General features: G+C 43.1%; 1 protein-coding gene across 1 annotated transcript in view; it reads left to right on the forward strand.

Annotated features, from left to right (window-relative positions):
- Positions 1–20,123, forward strand: part of aacs (acetoacetyl-CoA synthetase) — a 110,680-nt gene that overhangs the window by 55,011 nt on the left and 35,546 nt on the right. Inside the window, exons 8-10 of the mRNA XM_068005753.1 lie at positions 372–522; positions 8,981–9,061; positions 11,272–11,396. Coding sequence (XP_067861854.1) covers positions 372–522; positions 8,981–9,061; positions 11,272–11,396 — 357 coding nt within the window. The remainder of the gene's footprint in view (positions 1–371; positions 523–8,980; positions 9,062–11,271; positions 11,397–20,123) is intronic.

Raw genomic sequence — 20,123 nt, forward strand, 5'->3', positions numbered from 1 at the left:
TTAAAAATTTTTTTTGTTGCTTCGCGGTTATTAACTGTCACTGCGCTTTTAAAAAGTAGTGTAGGGCTGGTATTTTCCAGCTTACCTTTTGGTGGTGTAAGTATCTTCGTTCCAGCTGGGCAGGTGGGTAAATTTACAAACATTTCCTGATTTTATTGATTGTAGTGTAGGTGGCCCTTTAATTCCTAACTGGCAAACTGCTGGCAAACCAATGGGAGCAAGCTCGCGATTTCGGCGTTTTGCTGCGCATGTTGCACAGTTGATTCGCCAGCGGTTGGCGAGGACGCCATTATGGAGCGGTGTCCTTGGGCGAGTAACTCCTGGCCCAATGTGTTAGTTTTATAACCGCATCATTTTGTGCTTTATCGTAGCATTTGCATAGATGACTTCCTCGCCACTGGAAAGGAAGCAGACCACGATCCACAGCTGGAGTTTGAGCAGCTGCCCTTCAACCACCCGCTTTTTATCATGTATTCTTCTGGCACAACAGGGGCACCTAAATGCATGGTACATTCAGCAGGGGTAAGTAATCACTGAGGCTTTAAGAAAGGATAAATATTTGAGAGATGAGACCTGTTTAATTTTATTTAGCTGTGGTTATTTGAACATTACTAACTTGTATGTTGTATTTGAACTTGCTTTCAGTAGGAAAATGAAAAGTGAAATAGATCTGTACGTTACTTTTTTTAAAAAAAAACAATGGCTATATATTTTTGTCCTTTCCCACTCTTTCTGCATGTCTGCCTGACCCTCCCTCCCTTCCCCCAAATTCAAGGTTCACCTGCTTCATCCAAGGTCTCTTCTTCTGCTCCATCCAAGGTTCTCTCTTCTTCTGCTCCATCCAAGGTTCTCTCTTCTTCCCCGGCCCTCCATTCATAGGAACATAGGAACAGGAGTAGGCCATTCAGCCCCTCAAGCCTGCTCCGCCATTTGATAAGATCATGGCTGATCTGTGATCTAACTCCATATACCTGCCTTTGGCCCATATCCCTTAATACCTTTGGTTGGCAAAAAGCTATCTATTCAAACTCATTTCTTCCGTTCCCTCCTATCCATTGAGCCTCACTTCTCTTCACCGTCTGTCTGCCTGTCCTTCTCTTCCTCCCCCATCCTGTCCATATTCCCTTCTGTTCCCCCCCAATCCTATATATACTGTCCATCTGTCCTTCTTTCCTCCCTCCATCCAGTTGCCTTCTTTCACTCCATTCATGTGCATTTTCCCCTGGCATCCATTCTACCCTCTCTCCCCATCCATTGTCCCTTCTCTTCCCCATCTCCCATCCCTGTCCTGTCCTGTCCATCTGCCATATTTCTCTCCCCCTCCTCCATCTATCCACCTATTGTTCTTCATTTATCCTCCCTACTTCCCTCATTTGCCCTGCTCCTCCTTCCTGCCCTGTTCTCTTCTGCCCTCCAAACCTCCCAATTCTCTTTGACTGATCTCATTAGTTTATAAGTAGCTAAGTTACCTGGATTTGCCTATTTAGAGGAGTGGCCTCAATGCTCGGATAGCATCTAAACGTCACAGCTGTACTCCAGACCCGAGCCTGCCAGTGAGGAATGCCACGGGACACCTGCTAGTAATTAATAATTTTTTTAAGTAATGTAAGCGTACTCATTTAAAGGTGCTGTACTAATGGTTTCCATTTGCAAGCAAGCACACACATAATCAAAATGTACATATAAAACTATAATTACATTGGAAGCAATTATAAAATAAGCTTATTAATGAAACTGCCCTTTCCCTGCAATAGTTTCTTGCTAAACTCAATAGATGTTTCAATTAGCATTTAATTTTGAACACCAGGGGCTCGATTTTAGAATGGAGGCAGGATGGCACTGGGGAGGGGGAGTGAATGGGTAACCTGACTAATAAAATATGTCCATTTCGCATGCGATTGCAAGTGAATTGGTACCACTTAATGTGGCTTCCGGGTTTGCCGTCGGAAAGCTGCGCAGTGGGCGGACTGCACACCCGCATGGCAGGCTGTCAGCTGGAGGAGCTCTAGTTAAAGAGCCATTGCTTCAAAGGCTTTTGCTGGAGCAAAGACCCAGAAATCATATTGGAGCAGCACAGGGGCAAGGCTTGCTCCAAGGTTCAGCGATGCCTCACTGCAGCAGCTACTGGACGGGGTGAGAAGGAGGAGGGAAGTGTTTTACCCTGCGGATGGGAGGAAGTGCCCTGCCTCTGCCACCAAGAAGGCCTGGCTCGAGGTGGCAGTCGAGGTCACCAGCAACATCTCCTGCACCTGGATCCAGTGCAGGAAGCGTTTCAATGACCTTACTAGGTCAACAAAAGTGAGTACACTTATTGATTCTCCTACATTCCGTGTTCCACATCACCACCATCCCGTCCCCCCAACTTATTCTGCACTGCCAAGACTACTCGATCACATCACTCCTCACACCCACTCAAGGCTCATCCTCAACTCAGTTGCACTTCCTCACCTCCCCATTTGTGACCCCACCACCACCACTCACCCCAATCCTCATCTAATGTGATGTCTCTGTCTCATACTCACCCTCTGATGCACCTCTTTCACGGTCAGCCTCACCCAAACCAATGCATTAATCGGTTGGCCACTTCACCATCACTCGCTCACACGTCTGTTCTTTGTCCCCTTCTCGGAGAAGAGAACGCAAAATGCACGGGAGAGTTCGAGGACTGGAGGGGGGGCCACAACAAATAGTGGTCCTCACAGACGCGGAGCAGGAGGCCCTGGAGATCAGCCGCACCTTCGAGTGCCTGTCCGTTGGGGATGCCAAGACTGGCACCTGACAAACGTCTGGTGGCATAACTTTAACATTCATCACACACAATATGAATTGATGTTAACAATGCTTGCCATGTTCAACACCTCATTATGCTCATCGCAACATGACACACCTGCGATGATGCTTAATATTGCCTTCTGTTCTCTTGCAGTCCCTTCAACGACCACAGTGACGGCAGAGGGCGATTCCTCAGAGAACCTGCCAGCCTCTGAGGGTGCACCATCACATCATTGCGAGCCATGCACCAGCGCAGATACTCACACCTCGGTGGGTCCTAGTAGTGAGTTCGTTGGGTTGGCACCTGTTGAGTTATCACACACAAGTGAGCACGAACAGACACTGGCGGCAGGGGCAGCTGTGGAGAGTCTGCGTCGGTGGGAGCACTCCTCTCCGGGCTCTGTTCAGCTGGACACAGATGCTGAACCCCGGGGGCCGTCCTTTAAAAGGAGAATGATTGAGGGGCAGCAACACATTTGCAAGGTACTGGAACAGGTGCCACGTGCACTCTCCACAATAGCGCAGAGGATGGAGGAGTCCAACTCCTGCATGAGTGGAATGGTGGCACAGGTACAGGAGGGAATCTCTGAGATAGTGTCACAGGGATGTAAGTGTCTGAGATAGTGTCACAGGTAAGTGCGGGAATGTCTGCGATGGAGAGAAGGCTAGCCTCCGTTGAGCTTTAAGCACGGCTCACAAATGAGTCCATTCAGGCCCTAACAACGGTCGTTCGGACTCTGGGTGAACAACATTCTGCTGCCTTAAACAGGCCGGTAGATACTTTACAACTGGGCTTCCAGGGCATCATACATGTCCTCCAAACTGTTCTCCAGCAGGGTGGTAGGAGTGATGTGCGCCTGGTCCAGGAGAGGGATGATGGCGAAAGGGGACGTGGAAGTGGGGACGCCACTCGATGCGCTCCCACCCCTCACCCATTGCCCCCTCTCAACCAGTACCTGCAATGCTGCCTCCTCACCAGGTGGCTGAGTCTGCCCCCGCACAGGCGCAGGTGGAGCAGTCTTTGGAGGGGCCTTCACGGGCTCCAAAACCCAGAGGGCGAATGCTGAAAGCATCTAAGCAGTCAGGACATGAACATCAGCAACCTGCCACTACCTCTGCTGCAGCCACAGGGGATGCACCACGTAGAAGTTGTAGGAGGAGAAAGGCTAAAGTTTTGTGATCATGAAGGGGATGGACAAGGGTGTCTGACAGACTGTCATGTTTTTCATTTATATTTGGTTTTTGTTAAAGTCACACTAAATGTTATTCTCACCAATACTGCCACGTCTTGCCCATTCTTGACTGTCTTTTGTGATGGGCCCTTTCATGAGGTTCACCATGAACGGCGACACTTAGTGCCACCCATTGGGTTACTTTACAGTGGGTGTATGTGTAGTTGCAGGCCTGTTTTGTGCAGGGAGGGGTGGCAAGGCTGGTGATGTTACTGATCCTCAGATTTAGTGGTGAATGCAGCCATGGCGCCCCTCCCCCATCCTGGTGGTGTCAGTTTGAGGGAGTCTGAAAAGTTGGTAAATATGTGTGAACAGAAGAATTCTAAGTGGAAACTAAGAATTTTCAGTGAAAACACAAAGATTTCCCAGCCAAAATTTTGTCTGAAAGAACCGAGTGCCCTGCTGTAATAACTCACCTTTTATCCCCATCCGTCAAACAAGCATTTGAATGTCCAACTGGCTGCCGGCTGAAACACGTCTGGTAGAACATGGAGTGTTTCCCATAGCACGGGAAACACGCTGAGGATGTTTGAAAATCAGACTCCTGCCTCAATGTGCACAAAATTAAGCACTTCAAGTATCTAATTAACTGTCAAGTATCATCCCGCCGGCTTTAATTGCCGGTGGGATTTTCATATTCGTGAGGCGCACGCACACCCAGACACGTCATTGGGGAACCCGGAAGTCTGTGGGCTGGAGCCGGGTTCCGAACCTGCTCGGGATTTCCCTGATTTTCAGAGCCCCCCCACCCCCAACACACTCGCTGCTTCATTCCAAAATCGAGCCCCATGGTTTGGTAAGATCTTAAATACTTTCATCTGAAATGCAGAATATTAAATATACAAAGAAAAGCTACTATATGGTTAAAATATTGACAATCGGGTTACATCCTATTTACTTGTAATAAGTTAGTTCAGTCAGTACAAAATTCCTATTCAATAGGAAATCTGTGGACTCCACATTTGAAGAGCCTATTTCAATTCAGTGTTTTAATTTCTCAAAAATCAGCATAGTTTAGTGGTTTTAGATATATTCTTAGGCTTTTATACCGTTAATAATTATGTACATGACTGAATGTTTAGTAACTTCCTTGTTTTTATTTTGGCCTTGTTTCTGATCCTATGGTGCAAAATATATCTAAAATGTCAGTTTAGAATTTTAATCTCGGTCTGAAAATTCTGCCACCTTGCTTAAGTTATAACATTTGTAATTTCATGAACTTCTTTGAGCTATGAAAAGATGGACAGTTTTTGTAAAAGGCTGCTCAGTTCCACGTTCTCTGCCGTTACATGCTGGTGAGAGTTGAGCTGGATGTGGCTAGATTTAAACTTAAAAAAACGTTGGATTCTCAGTTATAGTAGAACCTCTGTTATATGCCATAATGGAGCAGGTGGATAATTGGAGAGCCTTCAAAATTTGGCCTAGCATGGGAATGGGAATGAAGACGAGGTCAAATTTTGTCTCGCTAAAATTCTGGTATTGGACAAAGATAATCATTGATAATGGAGATTATACTGTATTGTGAATCTGAGTGTAAATTACTCCAGTAAGTCCCATCAGTTTTTTTTTGTTTGAAGAAAATTTCAAATTATTCAGGAGACGTTTTTGTATAATTTCAATTTGAATTCATTGATAACTTGAATTAAGCATCTTTGAATCAGGAAAAGTGGACTGTGTGGTCCTGAAAATCCATGATGGTTAAGGTGTATTAATGGTGGCCTTGTGGATTTGGGGGCAGCGCCTGGTTACGCTGGGTCTCCACCCTGTTTGGGCAGTGCCGGGGTTTCCTGATGGGAGTGGGGAATGGGCAGTGCCTGCATACATCCCCTTTGAACCTGATATCATAGAAGGAGAAAGGGACTAGTGAGATGATGCAATCCGCGAGAATTCCGACCAGTCGTGCCTTTGATGCCCCACAAGGGACTGTACCATGTAAACGGATGTACAGTAGTTTCAAGCTGGCAGAAATGGGGCGTTCCCCATCCCCCCCCCCAGATTCGGAAAGGCTAACTGCCATACAGCAACCGGTCTTAAAATGACCTGTGTGGAAAAGAGCCCATTCTTCAAAAATCCGGGATTTTCTTTGGCTGCCACTTGGCATGGGTGGCTGCCCATCTCATGGAAACGCTCCTGGCCCTGGGAATCTCAGTGGGCTCAGGGGAAGTCTTGCTGCACCATTATTAGGGTGGCAAAGTGGGATCACGCATTTTCGGGGCCGATATGTTTACAGTGGCAGGTAATATAATTGTGGTGAGTGATATTTTCCTAAGTTTTTTAAATCCCACACATAAATAGTGGATACAGGGATTATTTTTCTGATATTGCTGTATAGTTAATGACCATTAATAAAGAATGCTAATTATTATACACAGAAGGATTTTATTTTAAGTTTTTATGATGGTAGTGAGCGATAGTCGTAATTTGCTGATGACCTGGCTAAATATCTGCCCTTTCTTCTCTCAACCCCTCCCCATGCACACAGATCAGTTTGTTAGGTTAAAGGATTTTTGGCCCTATAGTTTTTCCTACTTAAATTTTTCTTCACTGCAGTATACTGTTGGTTAGTCATTGACTACCAATCTGGGAGGTATATTGATAAAAGAACCGAGTTCCCCTTTTCCGTATATATTGCTTTCCAGTGTGATGGTTGAACTGAAGTTCTGAATCACTAATTGGTACCTTCATCAGATAGCAAGTATCCACCCTTTAGAATATAAATAAATTTTCTTCAGACTATCATGTCTGAGATGCACTTTTGGACTATTACAAAATATTTCTCAGAAAGCTATTCTTGCAACACTTTGAGCTAGCTATGTAATCATTTAGTTGCATGGTTCTAAAACTCAGTTTTCTTCTGTTGGTTGAGCTAGGGAGCCATGAAGAATTTATACAACTCTGATTCAGATCAATCTGTGGTGGAATGTACAAGGGCATTCAATATAGAATTAATATTCTGTAGCCATAGTTACGCTACGTACATCAATGTCATATAATCAACATTATGGAAACGGCAATGAAGATGGAAACTTTATAACACGGAAGGAAAGAATATGTGCTTTAATGCAGTTTGCAGTTTAAGTTTAAAAACTAGATGGGCTTGTAGAGTTCTTGGGAAGCTGGCAGCCGTAGTTTTTCATTTTAATTTATTAAAGGACTGTTCACATTTCAAAAAATGTTGAAATACTGCATCATCCATAAATTCCATGTGTAGAGAGGCAGTTTGTGATTATTCTTCTGTTTGGTCCATATTAGCTTTTACTGCACAGCACTATTGTTTTCACCAATCAGTTGATTCATTGATTACATTTAGGTGAGAGACTGGGTCAACTTGAGAATTGGTCATTAGCTGCAACCTTACTGAACAGTGTGTTATTAATCATTATTACCAGTCAGTGCACTTCCAAAACTGATTGAGTTTTAAAGGGTGTTGGGTCTTGTAGTGAAGAACTGCACCACTTGGGGGCATACTTGTTGCATCTTAATGCTGTACCAAGTGGTAAGTGAATACAATAGGGGATGATTTTCTCCATGTGCAATGCACAAACATTCATAAAGGAAGCAGTTATGATTTTGCTACATATAATGCACAGAGAAAATCTCCTCCAATATCATTCACTCTGTAGCAAGAGCTGACACATATTTGTGTAAAGTTAATTAGAGGTAACCTTAAATATTAAAATTATGTGTACTAAAGTTGAAACAATTACAGAAGTGTTTACATTTTTAAAAAGTGGTAATTGCAGTTTCCAGTAAATGGCAACATTTTTGCTTCATGTTTTTTTTAACCTATAATATTACAAAATCATTTGGGAGAAGTTGGTTTCCAAAACCAATTATTTAGATCAAATAATTAATCCAGTAAAGGTAATGTAGTGTTTTATAGTACTGGACTAGCAACCTAGAGATTGAATTCAAATCCCACTATGGCAATTTATAACATTGAATTCAATAAATCTGATAACTTGTGGGCTGTTCATGACCTTCCGGGAAAGGAGCCTGCCACCCTTACCCAGTCTGGCCTATATGTAACTCCTGTCCAACACAACATGGTTGATTCTTAAAGCCTAGCAAACCACCACTGCAGTGCAACTAGGGGATGAGCAATATATGTGGTCTTGCTAGTGTCACCTGCAACTCAAGAACCATTAAGATGCAGCCAGTGGGATTGTAGCTGATGAAAAGGTGTCGACTGGAGTATGGTTTTGTTACTACATATGGATTCTCCTGCCCTCACTTTCCTATTAGTGAATGGAGGGGGAACCTGTATTATTGTGTAAGTATTTCCATAAAAATCAGTTGCAGTAGTAGGTAAGTATTTGCCCTTAGTAAGGATGTAACATTTGGACAAAACAGATTATTGGCTGCTTTCATGTGGAAAATCTAGATGCCGGACTTTTTAATAATTAATTGAAGGCATTCTATCACACAAGTGATACCTCAGGTAGTTCTCAGCAAATTATAGTTGAATTTACATTGGAGCTACCAGTGTGCCCAGGAGAGAGCTCCAAACATTCACTTACACCTGGTCGCCGGGACCCTCTCCCAGCAGTTAAATTTTAAACATTTAGATGGTGCACGCAGCAGTGTCATGTTGTGTAAACATTTAAATTCATTGCATCTAGATTTAAAGAGTGTCCAGGATGTCCAAGGAACTGCCGAGCACTTTCAAACCCTTTTTGGCACTGCATTGAAATGTTGTGAGACTCCCTCCTCCACACAATGTCTCATCATTTCTCTAGATGAAGTCCTGACTGGCTGTAGACCATAGCTTTAGAATGAAGCTTTGCACCAGCAGTAAAGTTGTAGAGTAAGAATGCATGAACAGTCTGGACCTTGTACACTTGAAATGTAAGACGACTTACCATTTACTTTTAACTGGAGTGTGACAGCAAGTAACCACTTTACACTGAAAGGTCTTGATAATACAGCTGCAAGTCATAGTTAAAGAAGGTTTATGAAGTATTATCTCTTTACAGGGCACTCTCATCCAGCACCTGAAGGAGCACATTCTCCATGGCAACATGAGCAGCAGTGATGTCATTATCTACTACTCTACAGTAAGTGCAGATTGTTGTATGCATAAATAATGCACTGAATGGGAAGATTTATCATCTTCGTTGTTGGAGAACAAATCAATCTCTGCGGTTGTCAAAGCTTGTCATTTAATTTGCATAACCAAGAGCAGCAAAGCCCTTTTGGTAAAACAAAAATGATTGTGCTTAAATTTGTTTTCATTTCATGGAAAAAAAAGTTAAATTGACCATGAAATTGAAAGGGAGGGGCATCTAAGAAAAACTGAGCTGGCCCAGTGCTCTCAAAACCCGATCACACTTCCTGTACAGTGCATTTTATTTCATATAATTTCCTCCTGTTGTATAGTGCAAACCATTTTCATACTTTTTTTTAAAAAAAGCCTATTCTTGAATCCAGGAACTTGTCAATCTGAGGTTATGTTATGATATTTACTGCTTGCTCTCATGTTTTGTTCCTCAGACTGGCTGTATTTCATTACTTTTTTTTTGTTCTTTTGTTTTTCTTCTTCTGTCTTATTTCTTGTTTACTTTTCTCACCCCCTTGTTCTTTGTTCCCCCCTAACTTGCTCTGAGTCTCATCCTTCTGCACCTTGAAATCTCATTGCCCTCACAGCCTTGGCACTGACTTGCCCAGTTCCTGTGGGGACTGGAAATCATGTGAATTGGATGGTCTGAGAAGGATTTGTCCACTTCTGTTCCTCCACTGAAAACCAGGAATCTTGCCGTATTGGGAGTACTGTGCCTCCTTTCTCTATCTCTGTGCCTCCTTTCTCTATCTCTGTGCCTCCTTTCTCTATCTCTGTGCCTCCTTTCTCTATCTCTGTGCCTCCTTTCTCTATCTCTGTGCCTCCTTTCTCTATCTCTGTGCCTCCTTTCTCTATCTCTGTGCCTCCTTTCTCTATCTCTGTGCCTCCTTTCTCTATCTCTGTGCCTCCTTTCTCTATCTCTGTGCCTCCTTTCTCTATCTCTGTGCCTCCTTTCTCTATCTCTGTGCCTCCTTTCTCTATCTCTGTGCCTCCTTTCTCTATCTCTGTGCCTCCTTTCTCTATCTCTGTGCCTCCTTTCTCTATCTCTGTGCCTCCTTTCTCTATCTCTGTGCCTCCTTTCTCTATCTCTGTGCTTATCCTTGCTGTGTGTTTTATCCTTTTCCTTTTCCTTTTCCTGTACTGTTTCTTTTCCTTCGCTGTTCTCATCAACCGTACATGATCTTTTCTTTCACTCACTCCCGAGTTCTTGCCATCCAGCCCTGGCAGTGAGGTTCATCCTACAAGAAAATGGTTCCTAACCTTCTCTGAGCTCAACACTATTGGTCTCATTCCCTATATGAGTTGGAACTGCTGTGTAATTGTGTCTATGGGTAAACCTCTCCCTACCACTTTTATGGCCGTGTTTCCCATCACATACAGGAATCCCTGGGATAACATAATAGCATTGCTCTGTTGAACATTCCATACTGGGATGAAAGGAGCCTGCCCATTTGCTGATGTACCAGATGGAGCAACTCAGTGTCTTCAGTCTAGTGAGCTCTAGCAGTCTAGTCGACTCAGCTACAAGAGCTTTGCTGCAATGTTAAAAGAGCGCACGCTATCTGTTATGCCCACAGTATTGCCCGAGCAGCCCACCTGCTTTACTTTAGAAATCTATTACGTCAAACCTTTAGGCTTTGTTTTTGTACAAAGTTCAACATATAAAAATGGCAGGATGAATGAACCTATTTAATCCTCTTAAATTGCTATACCAAAGGTTTGTTTGGGAATTGCCCTCTTCATATCTGGTTAAAGGGCTGTTGATTTTGTGCTAAAGCATCTTGGACGTTCTTGTTTACGTACAGAAGACGTTGCTGTGACATATGTGGTGATGTGATTGCCTCACTAAATCCATCTCCCATTAAATGTAGTTTTTAAAAAAAATAGTCATTTTGTGTCTCCTCTCCCACTTTTACATCATCCCTACTGTCTTTACATCATTCCTGGCGAAGTGGGTAAGGGTAGACCATTTAATGGATGTTGTATAATTATGTTATTGCCCATTTTAAATGCGAGTTACGTATTACTTGCAAGCTGTGGGAGCTCTTGACATGCTCCTTTACAATTTTGCTTAGTATACTTGTGCTCCTAGAAACTACCAGGATCAAAATTAGGAGTCATCTTCGTTATTTCCAGTTGCACCTTCCAGTAATGTCACCTAATAGATGAGTGAAATTGCACCTCTTCTCATGACTCTCTCTTTTCCAGACTGGCTGGATGATGTGGAACTGGCTAGTGTCGGCTCTTGCTACAGGAGCCTCAGTTGTCCTATATGATGGATCTCCTCTTGTTCCCTCTCCAAATGTGCTGTGGGACTTGGTTGACAAACTTGGGTAAGACATTGTTCCGTTGTGTCAGCTGTCTGTTTGCTTGCAGCAATGTAAGAGGTTGGAATGAGGTAGCATCCAAGTAAGATGTGGAGATTAAAATGGTTTATAAAATCTTTCACTTGACACATCTTGTAGAGAATAAATGAAGCATACCCAATGCTTCTCAATGCTTATCAATTTGATCATAAAATTGATGAAGATACTTTATGTTGGTTTTAGGGTGCAGTACGATGAGTTCTGTGTGGTGTTAAATGTGAATCTAATTGAAATAACTACATATCATAATGTGGTATATTTAGCAGCATCTACAGTTCTGATTTAAGGTTTAAAATGGGAAAATTTGAGTCCAAATGGAGATCTAACAAAAATATAATGTGCACATAAAGGTATTTGTGTGAAAACAATTTTTTGGTTTTTACCACACGCACAATCTGACTCCAACACACTCGCACCAGATATACCAAAAATTGATACGTAATTAAGAGTGTTTCTACTCCTCTATCATCCTAATTTTGAAGGCTATGGATGTGAGGATGATAATGAGTTGTTTGAAATGCAGTTTTGTGCTGGCAGGGATATGTTAACCCGCAGTAGATTTTTCTTGCCTTTGTATTCCAGTCTTTAATTAAGGAGGAGTCTTCAGATTTGAAGGGTCTAAAGTTCAGATCCTCTGAATCTATTTGAATAACTAGGACTGTGCACAAACTAACAGATGGGGCACAATTTTAACATGCCAGTGGGAAGAGTGATTTGTGGGCGCCAAACCTGGAAAGGAAGTGGGAGGGTTGGCGATCGCAACCCTAATGAGGTCAAATAAAGCTTCTTCTGGGTATTGGGCCCGGCAGCCAGCCTGATTGACAGGCTGGCTGCCGACAGGAGCTGCACATCTGAGGGGGAGGAGAAAGAGAGAGAGACCTCATCGGCTGTTGGGAGAGAGATAATGGGCTCGATTTTCGCACCCCCGCGTGGGTGCGTTCGTGTTCGTGGCGAGGGGGCTGCGAAAATTGGGGATTCCCGGGGCAGGTCCGGAGCCCGGCTCCAACCCGCCCACTTCCGGGTTCCCCAGTGACGCGCTGACATGCGCCCGCAGCCCCCGCATGTGGGACTCCCGCTGGCAATTAAAGCCGGCGGGGTGCCACTTGAAGCAATTAAACAGGTACTTCAGGTTGTTTACAGACCTGATTGATCTGATATTTTAGGAGGGGTGGGATTTTGCAACGCACTGAGACTGTTTCCTGCACTGGGGGAAACACTCCCAGTTCAAATGGACGTGTTGCAGCCATCAGCCTGTGGCAGCTGCAAAGCGGGGGGTCGGGGAGACCCTCACTCATTGCACGGGTGGTGGAGGCCAAACTTTGGACAAAGTTTGGCCTCCACCACCCTCCTCCTAACAAAATTCACAAACTTGCACACTTACCCCTTGTGGACCCCCTCAAATGTACATCTTCCGGATGGGGGCCGCCGTAGCTACAGCCATGACCTCCTCGGAGGGCGAACAGCATCACTAGCCTCGCTGGCCACACCGTCCACCTCTGACACGTGGAGCCCCACAACACAGTGCTGTGACACATCCACCCACACAGCAGGAGGCAGGGCAACAGCAGAGAGAGATGCGTCGCAGAAGGCACTACCCTCGCCACAGGGTCTACAGACCGAGGCTTAGCTTCATGGACCTCTCTGAACAGCAGTGCACACGGAGGCTCAGAGTCACTCGACATGTAGTCGTGGACATCTGTACCCTCCTTCATGCTGAGCTGTTCCTGGCTGGCCCGAGCACCATCTTCTTACCTGTCGCTCTCAAAGTCACCACTGCCCTCAACAACTTCTCCTCCGCATCCTTCCAGGGTGCCACTGGGGACATCGCCGGTGTCTCTGTCGTCTGCACAAAAGAGCCCTGCAAATACACCTACACCCACTCTGCAGTGACACAATGGGTGGCATCAGTTGTGGGTCTTCATAGTGATCCTCAGGAAAGGGCATTATTGCACAAATCAGACAAGATTCGCAAAGACGTGGCAGTAGTGGTGACAATATAATATGTAATGTGAGTTGATCAGAAATCAAATATAAGTAAAAACCATGACAAACCCTCAAACACCCTTGAGCATCCCCTTCATGCTCACGACATGTTTGCCTTATGCTTCCTACTACACATATGTGATGCATGCCCTATGGCTGCAGCACAGGTAGTGGCAGGTTGAGTGAGGCTGACCATGAAAGAGATGCATGAGAGGGTGAGTATGAGATAGAGCCATGAGATTGTATGAGGATTGGGTTGAGTGGTAGTGGTGGGATGAGTACTGGCGAGGTGAGTAAGTGCAGGTAAGATGAGGATGAGCTTTGAGTGGATGTGAGGGATGATGTGACAGAGTAGCGTTGGCAGTGCAGAGTGAGATGTGGGGTGGGGGTGGTGATGTGGCAGACGGAGGGGAGGGGAATGAGTAAGTGCATTCACTTCGGCTGACCTACTTAGGTGATTGAAGCGCCTCCTGCACTGTATGCAGGTGCGCGATATGTTGGTGGTGCAGGTGACCTCCTCTGCCACCTCGAGCCAGGCCTTGGTGGCAGAGGCAGGCCGCTTCCTCCCGCCCGCCGGGGGGAAAGATCTCTGTCCTCCCCCTCCTCCTCACCTCATGCAATAATACCTGGAGTGAGGCATCATTAAACCTGGGAGCAGCCTTCCCCCTGGGCTGCTCCATGCCAAAATTTTGCCTATTTTCTGCAGCATCAGTCAGTGGAGGACTGCCCCTTTAAATAGGGCTCCTCCAGCTGACAGTCTATGCTGCGCATGCGCAGTCCGCCCGCTGCGCAGCTTTCCAGCGCGAAACCCGGAAGCACGGGGAAGTGGCTCCAATTAGCCTGCGATTCCATGCGGAGCACCCCGATTTCACTGGGCGCGTTACCCATGTGCCCAGTCAACCCCCCGCTGAGAACCCGCCGCCCTCCTAATATCGGGCCCAATCTGATTATGGATTGCTTCCAAAGCACCTGGACCTGGCTCTCTTCCTCATGCATTATTTTCCTTGTACCATTATCATCCTGGCACAAGAAACTTGCATGAAATTGTTCTGAAACAAAACTAGTGTTCAGGCTACACTTGCTTTTCTGTTGGGATTTTGTACTTTAGTGCTGAGAGTTGATTCTTGGTCAGCAACAAGAAAGAGAGGACATGTGTTTAAATAACTCTGCAGTATTTAGGATTTCATAAATACTTGGCCACAGTCATATAATGCGGTTAATGGGCAGTTTATTAACTTTTCATAAAATATGACACATTTGTGTAGATATTGCAATATGTGTTTTTTCCAGAAGTACTAGTCCAAGTCTAAAAATCTTCTGGTTAAAATATATGCTGTAATCTGTCAGTCTTGTAATATTTCCATTCCCCATAGCCCCAGTGCATTAATTTGATGCGATGTCTTCGGTCATTGGCAGACAGATTGGGGGGGGGGGCAAAGATTGGAGTGGGGGGTGCAGTTGACATTGTTTGTAAGGTATGTTTGTTTATTTTTTTTACAATGGGAAATGTAATTTTATTAATTTATTTAGTTTATTATTCACTGATCCAGCCCTTCCCGTCTGGTTTCACCAGGCATGAATTGGAAGCCGTGGGAAACCGCCCAGGTAATGTTAAAATCTTCTGAACTGTCCGTTATGCAAAAAATAAATGACCTGAGGTACGTTTGCTCATTTAATTATCAGCCCGCCAGCTTTAATTGCCGGCGGGACTTCCGGGTTCGGGAATGGTGCATGCACCCAGCTGACTCTGGGTTGTGCGCGTTCTTCACAGTGATGGAGCTGGGATTCCTGCCCGCTCCAGAAGATCCCAATTTTCTTTGCACCCACCCCCCCGCCTCCAATGCACCCAGACTTCAGTTTTAAAATTGAGCCCATGATGTCACAGGGGTCCCCTACCTCCCCCAGGTTACCACAAAGCAAACAGTCATGAAAAAAAGTCTCAAACTATTTAGTACCAAAGGAAAAACTCACCAACCTTTATGGACAACCTTAGGGTAGGTATAAATGGCCGCTGCGGTTAATGCTTGGATCTCAATTGGGCTAAATTAGAGCAGAAAAAAAAATCCTAATGTACATGAGTTACAGCTTTGGGTTCACATTTCTAACCTTGATGTTATTCTCTATCCAAAGAAATAAAATGGTGATTTCTAATTTACATGTTACTTCTAATGGTGATATCTGGATTGTTGCCAGTTAAATCAAGAAAATTGAATACATGATCATCTCCCTTGTGGCTTCAAATGACTTTACTCCCTATTCCATAATCCCAAACAAATTCTCGTGTTCTAACCGGCTTTGGAAGTTGATTTGCAGAGCTTCTCTTGAGATAGATACCCTTAATCCTGAATAGTTGATGCAAAGATTTGGAACCAATGGCTGGAATCCAGAAGATTTTTTTAAAAATGAAAATGTAAAAGGTTTTGTTACACAATTATATCAGTTACAGCAATTTCTTCATAATGCCTGTGCATGACCAACTGTTGTGTAAACTACTTCAAAATACTCAGGTGTTACATTTGTCAAATTGTTGCTTTAGACAGAGGAAGCATAGTTCTTGAGTGGAGGGAGTAGGAAAAGGAATGCATTTTTAAAAAAATCAACCTTTTGCAAACGGTCAATTGCTGGAATTTTGGGTATTGTGTAACAAATGTGTAAATATTCTAATTTATACACAATTTTCCCTCCATTTTTAATCAAGTTGAACAGAGATGTTTTAGTAACTTTTGCTTCTACTTGTTAAGTGCAGGTTTGAAAATGCTTTTTTTTGGAAGGGGCTTCAGTTGTTGAACATTAAGTCCTATTTCCTTATGGAAATACTTTTTCAAATTGAAGCGAGTGTGATGTCGGGGGTAGGATGAATATTTTGGAGGCACTAGCTTTCTTCATATTAAAATATTGTATACCGCTAATATTCCTAAAAAAAATACACATCATAGTTCCACTATCAAATGGTGACAATTTAAAATCTGTAAAATGATTTCATTTTTAACCATCACTGATATGAATATTAGGACTTAATCCAATTTACTTAATAGAATCACAATAATGTTTTTCTGATGGTGTAAATGGTGAATTGTTGCACAAGTGGATTGTTTAAAATGAAAGATGAGTTTTCAGTGTTTTTCAATTTATTGAACTCTGGTACAGTGCTTTAGTTGAACTAGTTAAATCGATTTTAGGTATTGGCAGACAGTCTAACCGTTATTTGAACTAACAGAGTCATGAAGGAACAACAGCTAGTTTATGCTTTAAAGTCTGAGGGAGTGGTATAAAAGTTGTAAGTGACTATTGGACAATCTTAAACCAAAAATAAATTGGCATTTATAAAGAAGGGCTTGTTCATCTGGACTTGGCCTGCTTTGAAATATTACTCAAAAAAAAAAAAAAATTGACCAATTTTTCTTCCGACTATTTTAGCTTTTTGATAAATAACAGCTCCAGGACAATGAGCTGAATAAGAAAATAACTTTGCTACATCATTTTTCCACGTGCAGGAGAGCAAGCAAGTTCTTCTTGGCTCAGGTTTGTGCGCCGCATTGGCAAGACCTGTATCATTAATCAGGAGATGGACTGTGAATGAGGGGGAGGGCAGGGGCAGGGGCGGGGGCGGGGGCGGGGGAGGGGGAGGAGAGAACAGGTTACTGCATGACACCTGACCCCACTATCCATGACTAGGCTAATAAAGTATCAACTCACTGATGTCAAGATGGTTTAGTATCAACCTTCAGCAGAACCCTTATTTAGGAAACACTAAATTGTTGCATTTTGCAACCGGACAGCTCTGTGGTAGTGCTAATGTTCAGATATGAAAGTTGATTTTAGTGAGCTTCAATTTGCAAACATTTTGGTGGAAAATTATTATTCATTTTATTTTTTCACTTGAATACAATCATGAATGCCTGAAAGCTTTGCCGATACAGTTTTATACCCATGCTGCTACAGCCAAAAGCTCAACGTTCTACTGTTTTGTTTTTAATATGACATTTTTTTAACTATTGTGATTTACTGATATAATCATAAATTTGGGTTCACTCATATTTTGCAAATTTAGATCACTTTCACTTAATGGAATTAACCTCGCAGCCAAATAAAAAAACATAAGGAAAATGGCTTTCATTGCAGCACAGAAAGAATGCAGTGCTCATAAATTGGAATGTGTCTTTATGAGCATAATTTATTGCTTCTGCTGTAAATGTATGAAGAAAAATAAAAATGGAGTCCATGTACTAGCTTTGGATAACCAGGCACAGGGCACAAAAAAAGTATGAACCCTGTAAGCCTCTACCATTGGGAGTCTTTTACAGGATTATATGTGTTAAAAATAAATGACTCTTCTACGTGGGTAGGAACAGAGCAGGTTGAAGTGATTTTTGGATTGACTTGAACTAACTAGCATGCCAGTTAATCAAGAGTGCGAACCATAGTGGACTGTTTCTCTTCCATGCCTTGTTAAAAGACGGAAGTCACTGAAAGTAAACAACAGAATTCTGGAGGAGGAACAAGTAACCAAAGGGGAAGGGACCTAAGATGCCAAGTTTCTGGAGTCATGAGCAATGCAATCTACTTGAAGAAGCAATTGTATGGCTGACTTATTTATTCTGTTTTTACTAAAGCAAGCATTTGCTGTATGAATGGATTCAAAATCAGCTCTATCAATTGCCAAATTACTGAACCAATCACCTATTAACAGGAGTGGGCCTCCTCGTGCCCGCCGGCCAGGCTGTCAATTTGGCTACCGGGTGGGAGGCGGACCTTAAAGATGCAAATGAGGCCCTGTCGGGTTTTTCGGCCATACCCGCACCCTCCCCGCCTCCCCGTAAATATCGGGGCCCATATATTTAAAATAATCATACACTGATCCTCTGCTCTGAGATTTTGATTAAAGCTTTCAACTTGTTAAACACTAGAGATGGTAACACTCTTTGTCTGGCTATTATACTATTTGTACAAATCTTTAGCATACCATACAATCACAACAATTACTGCCTCATGCCGTCTTGCTGTATTTCACATTATTCAAGAATAACACCAAAGCATCACTTTTTGTCCTGTGTTAACCTATTTTCCCCTCTAGTTTTCTCTTCTCTCCATTAGTGCTGGAGCATACTTCCCAGTTGGTGGTCACTCTCTGATACCTTGCTCCATAGCCATTTTTTTTTTAAAGAGTGTCTGGACTGTAGATGTCAACATATAACCATTACACCTAAATCAATCACTTGCACACTTTCATGGCTAGTGGTCAGGAATGAGAATCCTGGCTCTGCTCTTCCTCTTTCCTTCCCCCCCCCCCCCCCCCCCCTCCCTCCCAGATCCAAAGTCTGGGTTCTGGGGACTGCTGTAGCTAATTGCATCTCTCTCCCAGTTTAATTTGAGTTGAGGATTAAAAGTATAGACTGAGGGGTAAACCAGTCTTATTTGAATGGTTCAATACTGCGCCACACATTGGGTTTATATACTCAGTCATCAGGGTAGTACTTTTGTATATAGACTGGAATCTGATTGATTGATTATTCAGCATTAACCACCTTCATCTTTAGTTTCTTTTCTCTCCAATTTTTCCCCCTCCCTTCCTTGCTCGGGTACGTTCCCATGGCTGCCAGTTACATTCTGAAAACTTGCCCAAGTGGCCATGATTTATTTTGCAAACTTTGATATACAGCCATCACAACTGAACCTGATTCTACTGTCACCCAAATGCAGGAATCCTTGTCACTTTTCCTTCTCTACAGCCCACTGCTCTATAATCTCCTTTACCAACTGAGAAACGACAGAGCTGGTTAGTTTCCTGTATTTTAAAAATAATTTCTTCGAGATTCACTTGACAGTTTATTGGGTTAGAGATTTCACTGTTACATTGTACCTTTTTTCTCTTGAAGCAGAACAATCCAAGATAGACCGGCTGTATAATAAGCAGGGAGAGCTAGGTTTTATATAATAGATTCCTCACTTTCCTTTTAAAATTTGTCTTTAGCTTAGAATTCTTTTCCAGTAGTTCTCGCTAGCCTTAGTTGGATTCCATGGTAGTACCATTTTTAATACAACTCCAATTCTGTTTTGTACTGAAATGCAGTTATTGATCTGTCTTCAACTAAAAGATTGTGATGGTGCATCAGTAGTTGTGTAATAACATAAATCTTTTGAGATTTTTTTACCCAGGGATTATATGATGTGGCTATGCCTGGACTGTAATGTAAGACCTTCAATAAAATACATAACTTTGTCTATATATTGTAACCTCATGAAAAATAAGAGTTTAGCATGTATAATGGTAAACCTATAATGCATATTGTTGCATTATATAGGTACATGTTTTTTCTTTTCATTCTTGGATTCAAACACTTCTGAGATCGCACAAGTGGAGCAAAACAATTTATTATGTAGGTAATTCTATCAATAAGATCTTGCTGATCGAGTTGTAAAACCACTTTGAGTTGTCTTCTCACATTTCATGTTTGGACTAATCAAGATGGTTGCTATTTGGAAAATTGTGATGGTTCATTAGCAGGCTGAATACTACAAAGGGCACTGCACAAGTTTCATTAGCATTCCGGCCCGGACTTAATGGGCCAAATGGCCTCCTCACATGCTGTAACCTTTCTATTCTATGATTCTATGTTAGATGTTGGCATATCCATTTGTCTGCAGCACGTACTGGTTTGAAAAGAGCTTGTTTGCTTGAGGGGAAATCTTAACACATGCAGGATGCTGCCT

Source organism: Heptranchias perlo, chromosome 25 (genome assembly GCF_035084215.1).
Source record: "Heptranchias perlo isolate sHepPer1 chromosome 25, sHepPer1.hap1, whole genome shotgun sequence".
Taxonomy (NCBI): Eukaryota; Metazoa; Chordata; class Chondrichthyes; order Hexanchiformes; family Hexanchidae; genus Heptranchias; species Heptranchias perlo.